The sequence below is a fragment of the Cyrtonyx montezumae genome, unplaced genomic scaffold (assembly GCF_038088225.1).
Source record: "Cyrtonyx montezumae isolate F1298 unplaced genomic scaffold, pur_monq_1.0 scaffold_7, whole genome shotgun sequence".
In the NCBI taxonomy this organism is placed as follows: domain Eukaryota; kingdom Metazoa; phylum Chordata; class Aves; order Galliformes; family Odontophoridae; genus Cyrtonyx; species Cyrtonyx montezumae.
The window spans coordinates 21,168,098-21,187,490 of NW_027072078.1; the positions used below are offsets into that span (position 1 = coordinate 21,168,098).

Consider the following 19,393-nt stretch of genomic DNA (forward strand, 5'->3'; position numbering starts at 1 on the left):
TTTTGTTACTTTTCTTTGATTCCAGTGGGGGTAATTAGGTCAGCTTTTCAATTTTTTCTTCTTTAATTTTCCCTCGATTTTGCAAGGCTCTTTTCCTCATTCCACTTTTCCTTTCACTTTTCCTCATGTTTTTTGTTTGTTTGTTTGTTTGCTTGTTTTTGTTTTTGTTTTCCTTTCTCCTTCCCTTCACTTTCCCCCTTTTCTTCTTAGTTTCTCACCTCGGCGCTTCCCCAGCCCTCACTCCCATTCCCGCAGCGCCAGCCCCGCCCCTCCCCAAACTCGAAGCTGTGGTTCTCGTGACAACAGGTGACGCGCGGCGGGACGGACCAATCGGAGAGCAGCTGGCGGCCCGGCGGACCAATCGGAGAGCAGCTCGCGGCCCGGCGGACCAATCGGAGAGCAGCTCGCGGCCCGTCCAGCCGGCGGCGGGGCGACGCTCCGCCGCTACCGAGCCCGCTGCGCGCGTCCCTCCGCGGGAGCATGGGGCGTCCGGCGGGACGCTGCGCGGCCGCTTGCTGCCTGGCCTGGCTGCTCGCCTGCTGCGCTGCCCGCCGCGACGACGCGGGTAAGGTGGGAGCCCACCGAGCGAGGAGGCGCCGCGGTGCCATTTTCCCCGTGCCGGGCGGGACGGGGCGGGACGGGACGGTGACAGCGGCCGCCGCCGGGTTCGTCCCGCTTGGGGCCCGGGCTCAGCGTGGGTCAGCGGGCGTCGAGCGGCCGAGAGGCGGCTGATCGCTGCTCTGAGCTGTGCAGGAACGCCGTGGCTCGGAGCGCTCCCCGCGGGCTGCAGCCGTCGGGGGGGACTGCTGTGCGGGGACGCGTGGGGCGGGAACAGGAGCTTCCGTGGGGAAATTTTAAAGCGTAGTGGTTTTCTTCTGGATGTAAGAACGAAAGTTAAACGGGAAGAAGTGAAAGAAGGGCGAGGAAAATCCGAGAGGAGGCGTGGGGGCACGGTGCGAGTGGGGAACGAAAAGCGAAAGGAGGGTATGTAGCGTGCTGGAACAGCACGGGGCAGAAAGGGCCCAGAAAGGCAGCGCCGGTTGGCCAGAACCGGGAGTTCGTGGGAGGGTGGGTCCACGCGTGCACGTCGGGCGGAGGCGGCCTCGGGCTCTGCCGGCTCCGTGCCGCGGGCTGCTTGGCACTACTGCGGCGGAAAATTCCCGGTGTACTGGGAACCAGTGGTACAATTCACTGAATAACAGCAGCGAGTGCTTTCCTTGCCGGCCAGCCAAGCCTATTATTAAGTCATATTTAAAAAAAAAAAGAAAAAAACGCGGTAGGAATGCGATTGACGGTGAGTGGCCGCGAAGGACGAAGCGCTACTCAGCAGATTCCTGGCTTTAACAGCCGAGTAGCAGCCGTGCGGGCCGGGCCGGCGCTGCGGGGCCGGCTCTGTTGCGGCTTGGGAATACTTTGCGGCCAGTTCTGTTTCGACGTATCCTGGAGGTGTTGCAGAGGTGGCAGCCCGCGTCGGCGGGGAGGGGGGGAATGCGTTCTCACCGTCAAATGCTACGCTTTGCCAGCTTTTTTTTCCCCTTCTTTGTAACCGCTGAGCCGAGCCGCAGCTGGCAGTGCATCTGAGTTCCTGTAGCACTTTGAAAACGACGCTGGCGGTGCTTTGTGCGGGATCTTCGTGGCCCTGCTCCGCTTCGTGCGCGGTTCGCGTTGAGCCGATGGGTGCCGGGCTCTGTCCGACACAAAGCTGAGCCCGTTGTTTTAGTAAGGCAGCGGATGCACCCACGAACTGCTCGGAGTGAGCCGGTCCTGCTGCCTGTCATATGTGATGTGGTTTTGGGGTGCACACCGTTACCAGCTGTGTTCTGGGCCGTCTGTCGAAACGATCGACCCAATCAGTGCATGCTAAAATTAGCAGCGTTTTCATTGACAGGATCTGGCTTAGAAAACAGCCTCGTTTTATCCCCTCCTTTTATAATGACTTACGAAGAGATTTGTTTATTCTTTGTTCCTGAGGTAAAGAATACTCACTAAAAACTGGAAAATCTGCAGCTTATACGAGAAACAGTGCAATGTAAAAACAGCTGTTGTATTTTCTGGTAGTACACCTCAGAGTGTGATCCAGTTTTTTAGAAGAACCTCCTCTGAAGGTGTCGTACCCACGCGTGGCCATTCATTTGCTCTGTGCAGGTAACGATGCGTTTACCATTCGGCATGACGCACTCAACAAGTGCATACAAGTTAAAAACTCACGGATTGTGATAGATGACTGCAAAGAGAGGAGTGAAGCTCTGTGGAAATGGGTGTCCCAGAATCGCCTTTTCCATCTGGGCGCCAAGCAGTGCCTGGGACTCGATATATTCACCAAATTACCGTCTCGCCTGAGAATGGTGGATTGCAACTCAGACCTTCGGCTGTGGTGGCGGTGTGCTGATGGTTCTGTGGTTGGTGCATCTCAGTACAAGCTGACCATCAAGAGTGCCTATGTGACTGCCAGCATAAACGCATCAGACCAGTGGAGAAGCAACAACTCCTCTGGTGATATCTGCCAGTATCCGTACCATGGTAAGTTCCTGCAGGGGTTTGGGTCAGGGCTCCAGTTTGAGTTATATTTTCCCCTACTCATTGGTTCTGACAGCCTTGTTCCTTTGTGTTCTGTGCAAACAACCTGGATTTCGATGAAGCAGCATGTTTGTTCCTAACTTAGCAGAAAGGAGGAAGCACCTTTCTGATGTGTTACACAGCACACAGAAGATACAGTACAGAAAAATATTTTCTCTCATTTCCTTTAGTTCTGGCATTGCTGTATGTTATCTATAACAAGTTGCTGTGCTTTAAGAACTCAAGTGTGACTTGCATGCTTTTGAATTAACTATGTCAATACAGTGTCTTTTATTTGGTATCTTTTGCTCCCATAGACAACTTGTATCTATTTTTCTTTTTTTTACCCTCCAGAGGTTTATACCAAAGATGGGAACTCCTATGGGAAACCCTGTGAATTCCCCTTTCTGTATAACACAACCTGGCATCACGACTGCATTCAGGATGGAACACACATGAGTGGTAAATGGTGCGCCACATCTGAAGATTATACTCGTGATGGAAAATGGGGGATCTGCTTACAGCCAGGTATGCTGGGTTTTTAGATAGGCATCCTAAAAACATTCTGTGACTTCATGTACATACAGCTCTGCCTCAGTGCAGCATTTCACTGGCAAGCTGGGTAAAAACAGGTAATCTTCTATTGCAGTATTGACAGAACAATCAGCACACGTTTACTCTGCAGTATATGTGATTTCAGTGAAAAAAAATCTACAGAGTTACAGTGTTTTTGGTTTGAAATATTTATGGTGTTTCAGTATACCTACAGTTAGAAGTACATTCTGCCTCCTTTACGCAGAGGATGGTTGTCGTGATATCTGGGAACGTGGCGCAGGCTCTCAGCATTGTTACCAGTTCAATACCCAGTCTGCTCTGTCTTGGAAGGAAGCTTATGTTTCGTGTCAAAGACAACATGGAGACTTACTTAGCATCCAAGATGCATCGGAATTAAATTACATACAAGGTAGATGTAATTATTCACACGTTTTTATCAGGTAATATTGATAAATAACATCGGTGCAGACAGCGTTTTAATTTCCGCTTTGACATTCTTGGTTAAAACTTGTTCAGGATTAAATGCTTTCTTGTTTAATCTGTGTACCAAAGTGAGATTCGCAACTCACTTTGCATGTGTCGTTTGTTTTTAATTTATCTGTGTAATTTCACTGGCCAGATGTTCTTCATATACCGAGAAACATCCCCAGAATCTCGTATATGGGCCTGAGTGGCAGTTGCTGGGGTGCATGCACATTCATTGCACTGCTGTTTTAGCAGCATTCTAGAATGATTTCATGAGAAATCTTCACTGATGTTCAGGGCTGGCCTGGAGGGGCTGTCAGTGTGCTTGTCATATACATGGAGGCACTTTCGGGTGACAATTTTGTTTTAAAGGAGAACAAAGATGAATATTTTAGACAAATTGTTTACTTAAATAATAATAATAATATCTATGTATACATATATATGTATCTCCAGCTAAGGATGACATTGCTGAGATCTTCTGGATTGGCTTAAATCAGCTGGATGTTTCCAGAGGCTGGCAGTGGTCAGATCACAAACCTTTGAATTTTGTCAACTGGCATCCAGGTAATGATGTTTCTGGTGGTACTGACAACATTTAGAACAGAAACCAGCATTTTATTTTTTCTTTTCTGTTTTTCCCTCTTCTTTTCTTCAGTGGACTTAATCAAAACTATCATTGTTCCATTTCTCAAAAACATCTTTTTCTCCCAAGGAGTGAATCTTTCTGCACTTCCACTATATTTATGAAAAATTAAGGTAAATCTCTAGAAAGGAAAAACAGAGTGACTTTGAGATCCATTTTAGTTAGGACAGCTGTAGACTCCTTTGCTGCTAAAAATTTTTCCTCTCATTTGCAGAATGGCATTGGCTTCCCTCAAAGGATATCATTATTGGTGTTTGTGCAAGAACCAAATATTACTCAGAAGTTTAACGTTTTTAGACTTAAACATAGCTTAAATTTGTTGTAAGGTGAAGATAAAATAAATGTAAAATCTTTGAAAACCTTTTCTAATTACCCCCAAGTTTCTAGAGGAATCAGTGAGAACCTTGGCGGGAATTTCAGCATGTCTCCCTCTAATATTCTCATGAATACGATGTGGATATTGATACGTGGGAATCCTTGAGGTGTAATAGTCAGGAGAACAGAAGTTAAAACCCCAACCCTGACTTTTCTGTACTCTCCCATAAAGAATTAAGGTCAGCTCTGAGACTTTCCTGCATGAGACTGAACAAATTCAGTGCAGGGAAATGGGTCACAGGTCAGGGTTGCATTAGGTTTCATAGAAAAAAGCCAAAGGTTTTGTTGGAAGGGATCTTGAAGGGAAGCTGGGGACTGCAGAACTTTTAATCTGGGGCCTTGTGTGTTAAGGTAAGAGTTATGCTGAGAAACTCTGCAGAACTGTGTTTGGATTTGGTCTGGAAAGGCACTGCCAAAGGAAACTGAGGGCTGCAGAAAGAATTCTCCCTTGAGATGTTTCTAGTCTGGGAAAGTTGTCGGCCAAGGGTTTGTTGTATTGTAAATAGAACGTTTTTCTGGTTATATGATTGAATGTTGGCATAGAAGTCCCAATACCTTGATACCGTAACTTTCTCTTACACAAAAATTTTCTCTGGACCAGTGGAGAAGAGGTGCCTTTATTCAAAGCAAAAAATGTTCTTCAAACAAGATGCTTTAATAAGCAGAGGATATTATTGTATTGAAAAGTAAAAGAAAAAAAGGAACAGTCACATCTTCACTGATAACTTGTGCTCTTCTCTTTTTCTTCTTTTCTGTCTATAGATATGCAGGATTTGTCCCCTCTGGATGGGACTAGCTGTGTGGCAATGAATGCTGCCTCAGGTCAGTGGCAGAGTTACCATTGTGGGAATCCACTTCCATATGTTTGCAAGAAGTCATTCAAGGAGGTTTCAAACCTCACAGGTAGGACAACTTGTGTGCTTGTTTTTGTATGTTAATGTGAGAGCAGTGCTCACTTATGCAATCCTTTTCTTCCTCCCCAAGCCTTCTGAGCAATCTCTGCCAAAGCACTTCACAACATCGTTGGGTCTTTTACCTAACCAGAATCAAACTCTCTCTTCAATGTCAGGGTGATACATCACAAACAGCTTTCATTTTTTTCAGCTTTCTCATTCACACAAAGAACTTTTCCTGGCGCAGTCCTGCTCTTTGCACCATAGCTTGTGCCTTCTCTCTTACGCAGCTGAAAGTCTGGAACAGGCAGTTGCACCTCAGACCTTTCAGTTGGTGCTTTAAACCCATTTCTCTCACTGCTAGGACCTACCTGGGCCTTGGGTCAAACTGTTGAATCAAAGAGAAATCATTAAAAGGCCTTACTATATTTTGAAACCAAGCCCAGCAGTGGAAATTGAGAGTGCAAGAGCTGGTAACTTGCCAGAGTGTAGTCTTTATCGGATCTGTTACTTTTATCTTGTAAGAGCACGTGATAACTCAATGGGAAAAACAGAACAGTTTAAAAGTTCTCTCCGCATGTACACACCCACAATTTTATGTTTTGAAACAGAAAAGCTTTTAGCTTTTTTGTGTTTCTTCTACTTCTGCTTACAGCAAGACTAGCTTAGTATGAATGATCTTTTTACTTTTACTCCCTCTAACCACTTTCTCCTTTTGCTCACCTTGTGGCCCCAGAATGCTACTAATCCCCGTAGCACTGCTCAGTCAAGCTTATTTGCATGACTAAATGGTGACCCTTTCTTAAAATGTTAGCCAGGAGGGGATGTGTTGTTTATCTGGGAATGTATTCTGATAGCTCCCTTGTCTGCTTTCAAGATACTGCCAGATTTTAAACATAAGGAAAATACCAATACAGTATGGTCAGCATTAAATAAAAGCCTCTAATTCAGTTTCTCTTCTCTACTAGAGTTTTGGAGACACCTGGAGACTCGCTGTGATGTAGGCTGGCTTCCCCACAATGGTTTTTGCTACGTGCTGGTACACAACCAGGCACCGTGGAGTACAGCAGATCAGTTGTGCAAAGCAAATAAAAGTAACCTCATCAGCATCCACTCACTGGCAGATGTTGAGCTCATCATTACGAAGTTTCATAATGGTGAGTTGGGAAAGTCCAGCACCAAGTGCTGTACACCTTAAGTTGCAAACTGCTTTCTGTAATCCAGCATGATTGCGAGAACCTCTGCTCTCAACGAAGGTGTTAATGCTGTGCCTGTATCCAGGTTGGTGCTGAGTGTCACTGCTGAGGCCCCATCCCTCTGTGTTTGTTCTTTTAGTTACATCTATTTTATTCATGTATTTATTTAATTAATCCTAAAATCTTTAGAGTTGGAATGGGCCTCTGAAGGTCATCTAGTCCAACTCCCCTGCAGTGAACTACATCAGGTTGCCCAGAGCCTGATCCAGCCTTGCCTTGAAAGTCTGCAGGGACGAGGCATCAGCCACTTCTCTGGGCAGCCTGTGCCAGTGGGCTGGCCTTCTTCTATTTGTCCCATTCATAATGTCTGACACCTGTTCAGTTTTCTCATTCAGACAGACTCTGTAGATAGTTGTATTAGGTTTTTGACTGCTGCGTCATTGAACTGATAAACACGATCTATACGTCGTGGTCTTATATTTTTGCCTGCACTGTCAAATAGATTTTGGTTGAGCTTCTTTTCTTCCTTGCTCGTTATTTTTGGTTTTTTTTTTCCCTCTTTGTTGCCTTTTCTGTAAAATACAATCTCACGTTCATGAATACAATTTAAGAATTAAAAAAGAACTTGGGCTTATCTCAAATTTCATTTCTTATTGTAATAAAAGTATAAATGCCACAATATTTTAAGTAGAATATGAGTTTAGCAAAATGAGGTTTTAATCAATCCTTTCAAATTAGTTTGAAGATTATTCTGAAATTTGTGTCTTGTCCCCATTTAAATCACAGATGCCAACGAAGAAGTGTGGATGGGTCTCAGGAATGAAGATGTACCGACCTTGTTCAAATGGTCGGATCACACAGATGTGGTATTTACGTACTGGGATCAGAATGAACCAAAAGTTCCTTTTAATGCCACTCCTAACTGTGTGTCCTATTCAGGCAAGGTAAGAATACAGCCATTTTTATTTTTTTTATTCTCCCCTCTCCATCATACTAAAGTTGACATTGATGTACGTGAAATTCAAGGGAGATAAGTCAGAATTCTTACACTTGACGTCACCCTGACCTATTCCATTTTCAGATGTGATCCACAATTCTCCTATGTCCACATTTCTGCTTTCTCTCTTCCCTTCAAAACTCATACCTCCACATATAATATGCGCATATCCCCCTCACAGTGTTCTTGATACTGCAGGTAACCAAGGTGTTTTGGCTTTCCCTCTTCTAAGAACTCTGCCGTTTCACTGTGGAAAGATTTGAGGATTTAAAATGCTCTTTTACCTTTTATTTGAACAGCTGGGGCAGTGGAGAGTCAAATCCTGTGAAGAAAACTTGAAATATGTATGTAAGAAAAAAGGAGAGATTTTAAATGAAACAAAATCAGACAAAAATTGCTCATTGGATGAGGTAATGGGAAGCTTGTACATATTTTACTTTAGAAGCTTGTGTTAAATTACTTATTTTTCTCTACTTAGTGTTTCTATAACATTTGTAAAATAAAACCTGTGGAACAGGTTTTGACTGAAAAAGGATCATTACCACTCTGTTTATGGGTTAAGGTATTGAGTTTGGGCCCAGGAGGTGGATGTTATTCATTTGTTGGGAAAAATAAAATCTAATTTTAATAGGTATGTTATCACCAGTGCCCTTTGCTCTGTAATTTCTGCTTTAAATTTGCTTTCTAAAATTTAGGATAAGCAATTCACAGCATAGGGGTTATGCAGAGAAAGCAGAAACGTAATCTTTCTCATTTATTTATATTTCATTTGACTCATCTTAGTATTTTGACTCAAGTAAGGTTGTTTTGTTTTTTATTTTCTTAAGCATAACATATTGAAGTGTAAATAAGTCTTGGTGTCTTTTCTGTTTTAAACAGAATGGGATGGCATTACTAGCAATTCTGGAGTTCTTTTATTTTGTGTGGCATATTTTCTGAAACAGAAAACATGTTTTCCCCGTATCTTCCTGTACATCCCAGGGGTATTCTTAGTGTGTCTCTCCAGAGGCTTCCAGTTACAGCTTTCTGTGCTGTTCAGATGGCGGTGCATTGGTAGGCTAGCAGAGAGCACTTCAATATTCCTTGAAATTTCAGTGTAATTATGGGGAAAATATTTGAATAGGAGAGAATTTTTGTAAATTCAAATGTTTTCACTAGAAAAGATCTTTTAAATAAAGGAACACTAATAACGCCCTTTTATCTTTCCTCTGTTGAAGTCCTGGCGTTGGTGGAGCAGCATCAAAACTCCTATTGTTTTGAACAGGACGAGGCTGTCTCCCTTGTGTTCCTCTCTCTAAATACACGTAGCAGTCAGAAGACTCAGCAGAGTTGAGCTAGAACAGTGCTGTATTCTATTTCTGTGGTTCCATTAATTCTTAGGACTGTAAATCTGAGAGTTGATAATACTGGACCCTGTGTGTGATGCACTGTGTTTCTTTTTTTATATGGTGCGCCAGCTTGTAGGCACCAACCAGTGTTAGTGATTTCTGTTCTCCTGCAGATAATGCCTAAATGAGGCTGTTATGTGCAAGATGTGTTTTGTTCTTTAACCAGGGTTGGGAGATGCATGGAAACTACTGCTACAAGATTTTGACAACGGAAGTTTCATTTGGAGCACAGTGCAATCTTACAGTAACCAACAGGTACAGCAAATCTGTCATTGGTGTGTGTTTTATTGTAGGATCCTGGAGATAGTCATGAGACCTCTATCTGCTAAGAAGAGGTTTCAAACAAACAGACAAAACAAAAAATTAGACAAATTGCCTCCACAGAGAACTGACAAACTTTTTCCAAGAGGTGACAATGGCTTACCTATGGTGTGAAGCCTTCTTAGACGTGTGTGAATTCACAGAGCCTGCTGTGACCCTGGGTTGAATACAGGACTGTATGGGCAGCTATTTCAACAAACTAATGTAATGCAATGCTAGGTTTTCAGATTGACTCAGTAGTTTCACGTGTCTTTCAAATGCTGACTCAGAGTAATCTGTGAATTTTCAGGTTTGAGCAAGAATTTATAAACAGTCTGATTAGAAAACACACCAAAGCTGAAGAAAAATACTTCTGGACTGGTTTGCAAGATATCAGCCAATCTGGAATGTATACCTGGGCTGCAGTGGATGGGGAAAAAAATGAAGCTGTGACGTATACTAACTGGAACTCCTTGCAACCAGGTAAATGGAACAGTTCAAAATAAGTAAAAATGCTCTTGTTTTACCTTCAGTGAGCATCAGAGCACTGTGCTATGGGGCTCCAAGGATCAAACAAAATAGTCATTCAGAAATAGTTGGATTTTTGGAAAACTAGATAATAGGTTTAAATATTTCTCTGGTGGCTTAAATCTTAGAGTTCTCAGGAGGATGCGTGGCCATGTCCAGTGGGAGGTCTCTTGGAAAGTGGGAAACTAAGGACTGTAAAACCACAAAAGCATTCTCTGTTTGCAAAACATACATCGGGCTGCCCAAGGAACCAGAAGTGCTCCCAAAGCCATCTGATCCCTGTCCCCCTGGATGGCATAATGGATCTGGCCTTGCCTGCTACAAGGTAGAGTAATATTCCTGTTGGATGTGAACTGTTCATTATTGTCTTGAATACATTACGTGGCTGCAATGAACTGTGTTCTGTACACAGCTCATGTAGCAAAGTGTGGGAAACCCAGCTTAAGTAACAGAGCTGTGAGCACGGATCCTGAATGGATGGCTCTTGTGTTGTGCAGCATAGCTGTCCCTGCTGGGCCGATGGGGTGTGACAGCTGGCTCTGGCAGTTTCTCCACATCTCTTGTTGACCGAGTGCAGCATGTCTGTGCAGAGAGATCCCACTGACGGGAACAGGCTTGGACTGAAGTCAAGGGGATCAAATGGCTGAGGTGTATGAGCCAAATGTCGAATTCTGATACATACAGGTAGCAAAGGAGGAGGCAAAGAGCTGTCTGCACTTAGAGCACCCAAATAAATGGTCCTGTGTCAGTGGAAATTGGGCTTTGTGCATTTTAAAGAACACCATCACTTAAAACTCATGATTTGGCTTGCTGCTTTGGAATGAGCTGGGTGTTATTTTCTAAAATCTTTCTGGTAAAGAAAAACAGAGAAATTCTGCCATATGGAATATGCTGCATTTGAAACAAATCGTGTCAGCTAAACTTCCAAGTCTGACTGTTGTCAAACAAACTGAGAAAATAATTAAGAAGTTAAGTTTAAAATCAGGCTCTCTCCCTGTGGAGATTCTAATGATTGATTCCAACATGGGGTGTCAGTATTTGAGTAGTACAGGGGAGTTTTAAAAATACAATCACGGGAAAAGTGCTGCAATGTTTCACATGGTTGGTTGTTGTGAAGTTCTTCCACAGTGAAAGAGTGCTGCGAACCAGAACTTGGGAAGAGGCTGAAAGGTTTTGCGAAGCACTCGGAGGCCATCTTCCCAGCTTTACTCATACAGAAGAAGTCAAGGCGCTTCATTCCATCCTGAGAAAAATTATCAGGTAACAGTGCAGCCACGGGATGCAATTTTGATTTCAGTCACGTGCTGAAGTAATTTGTAAATGCTGCTGCTGACCCCAAATGGCTAGCGTGAGATAGTGTACATTGACTGTGTTTCCCACAGTAAAAAGAGCTAGATGTGGCATTTGAACTGCTGGTTGTGTCGCTGCCTTCCTGGAAAATGTCAAGGGAGTACAGCTTGGGCAAATGTTTCACAGTGCTCGAGGGAATGTGAAAGAAAGAGATTTACTTGGAGTATCTCCGATTGCCTGAATTTAAGTCTGTGTTGTTTTAAGTGTTTCCCTACGCTGAATTTTGGTGGAACTAGGTGGCAGTTGTTGCTGTTCTTAATTGATGCGTTCTTCAGAGATGAGTTATTTGAGCTTTTCAGATAGGTCTCATCTTTATTCATGAAATGCTTCCTGACTAAATTGAGTGCTATCTTTTGAAAACGTGAATAATGTAGTGTCCAGCAATCTGGTTGGCGCAGATCCTGTTTGGCATAACTGCACTAACACTGTGAGCATGAGATGAGTGTGCTGAGTTTTCTGCTATCAACAAATTAAATGCTACATAATTTATGAATCTGAGGCTTTTTATTTAATCAAAGGAACTGTCGCTGCGAAGCTTTATTAGGCACTGGTGTGATGTCACATCATTGTGTAATATGTTTTGTTGATTGGCAGCCTGGTTTTTCAGAACTTTTGCCAGCTTCAACTCGTATGTTGCCAGCTATGTGATCTAAATTGATTTCATCAACAAACAAAATCATAATTATTTTAGAAGCTGCCAACATACAATGCTGTGATTAAATTTTCAAACTTGATGACTGAAGAGCTGCCTTCTTGAAAAACCAGTGCACTTTTTTTAGAAGTGCATAAGTCATGAAAATTACTCAGTGTTTATGCTAAAAGACAAAACCGAACTCATATGCTCTATAAATAGATGGCTTAGCTTGTTTGAAGGCACTGTGACTCCTTTACTGAAGTGACTGAAGTCCCCGGAATAAAATTGGTGTACAAATTATTTTTAGCTATGCATCTTAAACCGTTTAGAAATTTTGTTGTAAGGTACCTAATCTACTATGGGGTGTGATTAAGGAATTAACTTATTTTCTTATTGAGTAAAAATATTTGGAAGTACTTTTCAGTTCACGGACCACCTCTGCTATTAGTTGTAGTTAATGGCCTTTTTTGGTAGGAGCTTAATGGTGGAAACTTCTGTCATTCCAGAAAATCATCTGACTCATGGTGCTAATGCAGTTCCCATATACCAGAAAAATCAACAGCCTGAAAGAAGGAAGGTCCCAGCACTTCTTTATTATTCCACTAGAATTCTGGTATTCTAAGGGGTGTAATACACTGAGCTCAGTATATAAATATGGGGTGATATTTTGAGCCCAGAGTAGACTGAGTTTACGTTAACTACACATGTCAAGTGCAACCCCTAACACAGTATTTTTCTCTGGATTAACTTCTTTTGAAACACTGCAGAGCTTTCTGAACAGAAATGTAACAAATCTGATATTGCAAAAAGCATTTTAAATAATGTTTGTTTAGATAATGTCATGAGAAGATTGTAAGTTATTTACACTTTTAAATTACACTGAGGTGGAGATTAAAAGAAGTATTTTAGAGATCAGGAGCAATGGGTAGCTTGTCTAAAAGTAAGCTCCTTTAAAAAAGGGGAGAGGAAAAAAAAGTGAATTAATTCTCCAAGAACAGACAGTTTAGGTACCTGGAAGAAATCATTGTAGGGTAACATTAGCAGTGATTAGCTAGCAGGGTTTGCTGGCACATAGTTTGTCCTGTGTTTACTCAGAGCAAACTCTGACCTGAGGTATTCATTCAGTGTGGTTATTTCGGCTCAGGGAAGGAGCCACACCTTGGCTCTTTTGGTTTCATTTTTTTCCCACTTGCACAGTTCTCCAGTGAGTCATTGAGAACTGTTTTCAAATGTTAGCAAGAGTCAGTGTGGTTCACCAGGAAAAAGGGCAGCTTGCCTAGTCCATTTTGTTCTTTACTCGGATTCCACCTTAGAGGCAAACAAGAACTAGGACAGCTTCAGCCAAGTCAGGCGATTGCCATTGCAGAGGAAAATAAATTTTGCCTGCCAGCCTTCCTGCCTGAAAGAAATATGAGATAACCTCTTTTTACTTCAAGGGACACGATACAGGCAGGACAGATCCTGTTATCTTACTTTCATTCTATTAGGATTGTTTTTCTGAGCGTTTGGTAGCTCGTAGCTGGCAGCAGTGCAGGACGCAAAGAGAGTAACAGCTTGGGTTGGTTAGAAATACTATTACAATGAGGACACCTTACTGGAAAGAAACAAGTTGCCTTTTATACGCGCAGCTCTGCTTCTGTAATGGCACGGAATCTAGAAAGCTCCTTGAACATGTGAGCTTGCAAGAAAAGATTGATCTTATTCTCAGCATGCTGGCTAAAACAGCAGTGCGACTGAAGCGAAGTTGTCGTACCTGTGTCAACACTGCTCCTCTGCTCTTCTGCTAGAGGTAATGAGCTGGATGGAGGTTCATTTGGTGGCAGCAGATTGCTAGAGAGAGAAGAGCAGGGATCTAGTGGCTTCATGCACTTTGCAGTCAGAAGCAGCAGTCGTAGATGGTGTGTTGGCCCAGGAGCGTGTCTGTTTGTTACTCTTTTTATCCAGAGTTAGGAAGATCTGCACACCATGGTAACTGTAACTTTGCTTAGGCTCTTAATCTTGTGCTCTTTTATTTCAAAAGTTAGAATACGACAGTGGAAAAAAGACTGTTTCACATTGCATTCACACTGATCTAAACAATATTTCTTGACTCCTGCACAAGATTGGCTTCTATGAAGATCTAGTTCTGTATGAGAGAGAACCCACTGATGTTATGCAGGGATTAGTGGAGGTTTAGGGTCTTTGTTAACTAGTGAGAAGTCCATTATAAAGCCCTCATTGCACCTATCTTCTGGGTTAAAACTCGGGATAACCTAGATTATAGAGGTTGTTCCAGGATTGTAGCTCAAAGGGTACTCTGGCAAACAGAAATCTATTTTGATAACAGTCTGCAGGATGGATTTAAAATGTTTGCCGTGAGGACACAAAAGTGAAGTACAAGCAGGTTCCTTGCTGCAAGCTTAGTTGCAACAGAGCCTAATTCATACTTGTCTTGCATACTCAATGGCATTCTTTTCCTTGATGAGGTGACGATGTAATTTCAGGGGGTAATCAGAAGTCTTTGCATAAGCTTAAAAATGTTGTCAGGAGAGGTGGAACAGTTACTGAATTGTGTTAATTTCTAAAGAATTCCAGAAGAGTCCAGAAATGTATGTTAGCCTCCATGTGGCCAGTCAGCTGGAAAACCTTGTTATAACAGGCATAGTTGTGAACTAGGGGATAGACTAGAGAAATTCTTGACCTGGCACGACTTTTATATTTTTATTTATTTATTTTATAAAGCCTGTACAAGTTGGAAGACTTTGAAACGTTGCTCTAGTACCTCAGGTTATCACTGCAGATACTAGTGAAATGAGTGTCTCAGACTTAGTACGTGTTCCTCTGCGATGATCAAGTTGCTTGAACTGCCCTCGGCCTGAAGTCTAGGAGGGGAGGGTTAAGCAGTGTCTAGTTCATAAGTGGAAAGAACAATCACAGCAGAATAAGTCCTAAAGGCAAATTGCCAAAAGCCATTTAGCTACTCAACAGCTGGTGCATGGCTCACTTTTCCCACTGGAGTGATGCGGGGCATTCAGGCTGATACAGCTGAGGACTCTTCAGTGATATTAAAAGACTTAAGACTGTTCAGAATGATAAGATCACAGTAGTCTGATGACACTATCACACTGATGTTAGAAATCAATACTGGAGTTGAGAGGGGAGAAACGAAACAGAAAAATTTGATTTGTTGGTGTTTGTTGATGCTTTTCTTCCTAATAGGAGCCATACCAAGAAAATCACCATTGCCCTTCCTGGATTTCCTGGATTTCACATGCCTCACCTATGTACTCTGGGCTGTGCTGTTGTCTGTCATAGGTCTGAGTCCCACAGGCAAGCTTTAAGACCTGTTTTCATGAAGCCACTGTTGAAATGTGATTTTTATATTTATTTTTTCACACCTCAGTATTAAGGCCTTGAAAACAGATCCTCAATATTTTGCAGTTCCACTTGCTTGTGTGTGTGTGTGTGTGTGTGTATGCTCTGTCAGCCATTTCAGGCACAGTTTAGAGTCTTTATGGTGGTACGTGTGGGGAGGCAACAGCACTGTTTTACCAAAGAATTTGCATTGCTCTGGGATTTCTTAACATTTCTTATTCTGGTAAGCTGAGTTTTAAGTCCATCCCTCCATTTAATAGACTTACATTCACAAGCTTGCCAGGTTCTTTCTTAAAATCACTCTGATAGTTTGTCACCACTACGTTTCTGTGAGCCTTGTCCAAACTCTGACCTCTGCTGGCCAGAAATCTCTTTCCTGTTTTGAGTCCAGATTTGTTTCTGAGCTGTGGTTCCTTCAGCCGCTATGTACTTTTTCCTCATGAAGTTATTCCTCTTGGGGGCTCAGTGTCCTAATATGTTGGAAAAAGTAATTATATCCCCCCCCCTTCATTTTTCAAAGCTAGAAAAGAAAACCTTTAATTCTTTTCAATAAGCTAAGCCCTTAAATAATCTTCATTGCTCCAAATACCCTTCTGTATACTTGGTACAACATTAATTCATGTAATAGTAGTCCAGATAAATGTTTATGAAAGTCCTCTACTCTGGCACTGATGCTTTATTATCTCTGTCAGAACACATTACTGTGTGTGTCTTCTCTGATACTTCACTGCAGTTGGGTTTCATCTTGGCTGTAATTTCATTTAGAAATTGTGGTTTTTCTCTTTGCTGCTTTCAGCTGTTACCATCCATTATTTTTCTTGGACAGGCTAGCAGAATGGAGTGAATTGTCTTAAACTACAGTTTCTAGAACAAAAATAGTATTTCAAAAAGTATAGGCTGCAGCACAAAACTGAACTTGCTGTTTTACTGACTGTGCCACTTTTATGAAGCTGCAAAGTTCACATATGTACCTGTACTTGGTTTGTTTATGTCACTGACAAGCCTAAGGGAAAAAAGAAGTCCGTTGTTTTGTGTGAGTAGAAGTTTTCACGTGGTTTGAGGAGGAGTGTGTTTGAGCTGATGACAGAGAGGTGACCTGGAGGTGGGCAAGGAGAAGCGAGCCAAGTAAATACCATGTGATATTTTGGGAGAGAAGTATGGGAAAGAGATCTCTATATCAAGTGGTAGCTGTTGAAGTGGTGACTCAGTGAACGAAGCAATTACCTGATATACTTGCCTTGCCTTGACCACAGAGAAAACTAACCAGCACATCTTCTTAAATGGAAATTCAAGAGTGGCTACCTCGGAGGTCCATCTTCCTCTTGCTACAATGTACAGTAGTAAACTTCTGGCTCTTTACTAAGTATCAGCTTGGTACAACGTAATGCAGTTTCTTAGTCTTTCTAGTAGATGTGTTGATGCATATAGTTGGCTTAAAGTTTTATTTTGTTTATTTACAGCAATGACAGATGGGTATGGATTGGGATGAATAAGAGAAGTCCAGATTCTTTGGGAACCTGGCAGTGGAGTGATGATAGACCCGTAAGTTAACTTTTAACCAGGAAATGTCATGTCCTGATTTGTTGGACCAGACTGAAAAGTAAATTTATAAATACTTCAGTAAAATTATGGCACATCTTTGAACAGATGAATAATTTAGAAAATTGTGCACTTTAGTGCTACTGTCCAGGCAATTTTCCAATTAAAACCATATCTTTAATGAAGTTAACCTGATATCTGTGTGTCTACCACATTAAAATATTTTAATGGAAATATAGTAGTAAATATCTAAGAGCTGATGAAGGGAAGAAGATGTCTTAATGCAACAGCAGAGGGAAGAGTTTATCCTGTATCTTCTTGATTGGTCAGACTTCTCCAAAAATACCTTCTTAATTGGAATTGGTTTTATTTTTTTAATTTATTTTTTCTTTCTGTAATGACAGGTATTTTTTAATTCTTTTATGCATGTACTGCCTTCTTATGTGCATTCTAATAGCAATAAACCTTATGGGATCCCAAATTTAAATGGTTACCTCTAGGGACTACCATAGCAGAAGTAGTCATGAAGTAATCATTCTTTCATCCTCTCCCTCTTGCAGGTAACTAGTCTTGTCTTGCCACAGGATTATCTGGAAGATGAGTATGACACAAGGGACTGTGTTGCTTTAAAGGTTAGTTTCAAGGTTTTTAATAACAGCAGCGTATTTATACATGGAAGTACTTGGAAGAAATATAACTACTCCGCATAAATTGAATTTAGGTTGCCTGCTGAAGAAGTATTCTTTGTATGGTAAAAAGCTGCCAGTGTTCCCTTCGTTAACCTGTATCTAGTATTACGTTTCCCTTACTCAAGCAGCTTTAATGAGCCAAGTACATTGCTAATGGTGACCTGTCATAAGTCGACTTCTAAGCTACAAACTATTGAAGTGGCAGTACTGTTTTTTGTTTCATAATTCCGTGCTGTGTATCTGTTGAATATTTATATGTAACATTTATGATTGTAACAAGGAATCTTAAAAAAAAGAAACCAACCAAACCAACCAACCAACCAAACAAAAAAACCAGAACTCTGAAGTAACATTTAATGTTTTAATTAGTTTTTCTGAACTACCAATGAAGAATATGGTTGAAACAGTGTGGTAGGACGCAGTGACCATAATAGAGAATGTGTGCTTGTGTTTGCTGTATTTCCTTGCTTACTGGTGGAATAGACTATAATCTCTGTTTCAGTGTTTCATTCAAGTTGTTCTGTATTACTTATTTCAGCCTTAATAGCATAAGTTATAACGTGTCCTTTAACTTTCCTGAGGCATCACCTTGTTTGCTAGATCATTCGAACATTGTCCATTATATTAACCTAGTTAGAACCACTTCTGCTTTTCCAGCTTACTGCAGGAAACAATAGTTGTGTTCCTTTGTTTCCATTCTCAGCCACTTCCCCACATTTTCTTCCCCCACATCTGTGACCCCAAGCTGAAAAGCCACTGTCTTCTATGTTAGGCTGATGCAAGCATGAAAAAAGGAGAGCACTTTGAAGGAGGCATTGTGAATATTGTAACCTCCTTTACCTGCTAGGTCTAGATGTGACCTCTTTTCATTTATTGAAAAGAGCTGTCATTGCAGAGATCAACAAGAGTGAAGTCAGATTTTAAGCTTGATTGTAAGAAATAATCTTATATTAAACGATTATTTCTATGATAGTTCAGATGGGTGCTTCTTCTGAGGAGAAATGAGATTTCTTTTCAGGGCACAAAGTTGTAACAGTAAATTCAGTAATAAGCAGAGATGAGATCCCATGTGTCATGAAAAAATGAAAAGATGACATTGCAAGGGGAGGATTCTGTACATTGACTGACCCTAAACCCTTTATACAGTTGCTTCATAGGCTTAGCTAGCTTCGAGAGTTACAGTTTTAAAAGTTGTATCTGGTCAGTTTTTTAAAGTAAGTTGTGTGGAGCTGACACCACAGTAACACATAATGACTTTGAAGTACCTTTGTGATACAATTTCATTTAATATTTCAGCAGTCCATACCATACTAACTATTCTCTATTCCTAATTTATACAGACCTTTCAATTTTCACGGAGATCATTTTGGAGATTTTATTTCCATGAAGGCAGAGACCTGGAGTTTTATTTCAAGCCTTTCGATTGTGAGGCTAAACTTGAATGGGTCTGCCAGATAACTAAAGGTAAACAGCATTTACATGCATTTCGTATAAAATAGTTAATTTAGGGGTTTTTAGTTTCTTGATGTTAACAGTTTTTGTGAATTGAAGTTGGTGGAATTCAAAACTGAGCCTTAGTTTAGATCTAACTAGCTGAGAGCACGTCAGTGCATTTGAAATATTGCTCATTATCAAATTGGACGATATAAAATAGTCAACAGAGAAATACAAGCAAGAACTAGGGTAATAAGCTTCAGAAATATGTCATTTTTCTTGGTATTCTTTGTGTTTCAAAAAAAAAAAAAAAGATATCTGCTACTGAGCCAGTGTAATTGCCATGCCATGTAGCAGAAACTTTTCAGTGTTTCATTGTATTTCCTCTGTGAGCCGTTAGAGGTCAGTACGTGAGATGCCTTGCCTGTGCCGTAGCAATATACTTAGAATGTTCAAAGACATACCAGAAAATGACAGTGAGAAGGATGTATTAT

At 41.5% G+C, this 19,393-nt stretch overlaps 1 protein-coding gene across 2 annotated transcripts in view; it reads left to right on the top strand.

Annotated features, from left to right (window-relative positions):
* The first annotated feature begins 442 nt into the window (after positions 1 to 442).
* The window catches only part of LY75 (lymphocyte antigen 75), a 39,639-nt gene continuing 20,688 nt past the window's right edge, over positions 443 to 19,393 (top strand). For both annotated transcript variants that reach the window (XM_065750628.1, XM_065750629.1), the window contains exons 1-16: positions 443 to 565; positions 2,146 to 2,520; positions 2,911 to 3,084; positions 3,356 to 3,520; positions 4,033 to 4,143; positions 5,360 to 5,500; positions 6,459 to 6,647; positions 7,473 to 7,630; positions 7,983 to 8,093; positions 9,238 to 9,326; positions 9,682 to 9,854; positions 10,028 to 10,224; positions 11,017 to 11,159; positions 16,698 to 16,779; positions 17,337 to 17,408; positions 18,806 to 18,929. In XM_065750628.1, coding sequence (XP_065606700.1) covers positions 481 to 565; positions 2,146 to 2,520; positions 2,911 to 3,084; positions 3,356 to 3,520; positions 4,033 to 4,143; positions 5,360 to 5,500; positions 6,459 to 6,647; positions 7,473 to 7,630; positions 7,983 to 8,093; positions 9,238 to 9,326; positions 9,682 to 9,854; positions 10,028 to 10,224; positions 11,017 to 11,159; positions 16,698 to 16,779; positions 17,337 to 17,408; positions 18,806 to 18,929 — 2,389 coding nt within the window. In that variant the 5' untranslated portion in view covers positions 443 to 480. The remainder of the gene's footprint in view (positions 566 to 2,145; positions 2,521 to 2,910; positions 3,085 to 3,355; positions 3,521 to 4,032; positions 4,144 to 5,359; positions 5,501 to 6,458; positions 6,648 to 7,472; positions 7,631 to 7,982; positions 8,094 to 9,237; positions 9,327 to 9,681; positions 9,855 to 10,027; positions 10,225 to 11,016; positions 11,160 to 16,697; positions 16,780 to 17,336; positions 17,409 to 18,805; positions 18,930 to 19,393) is intronic.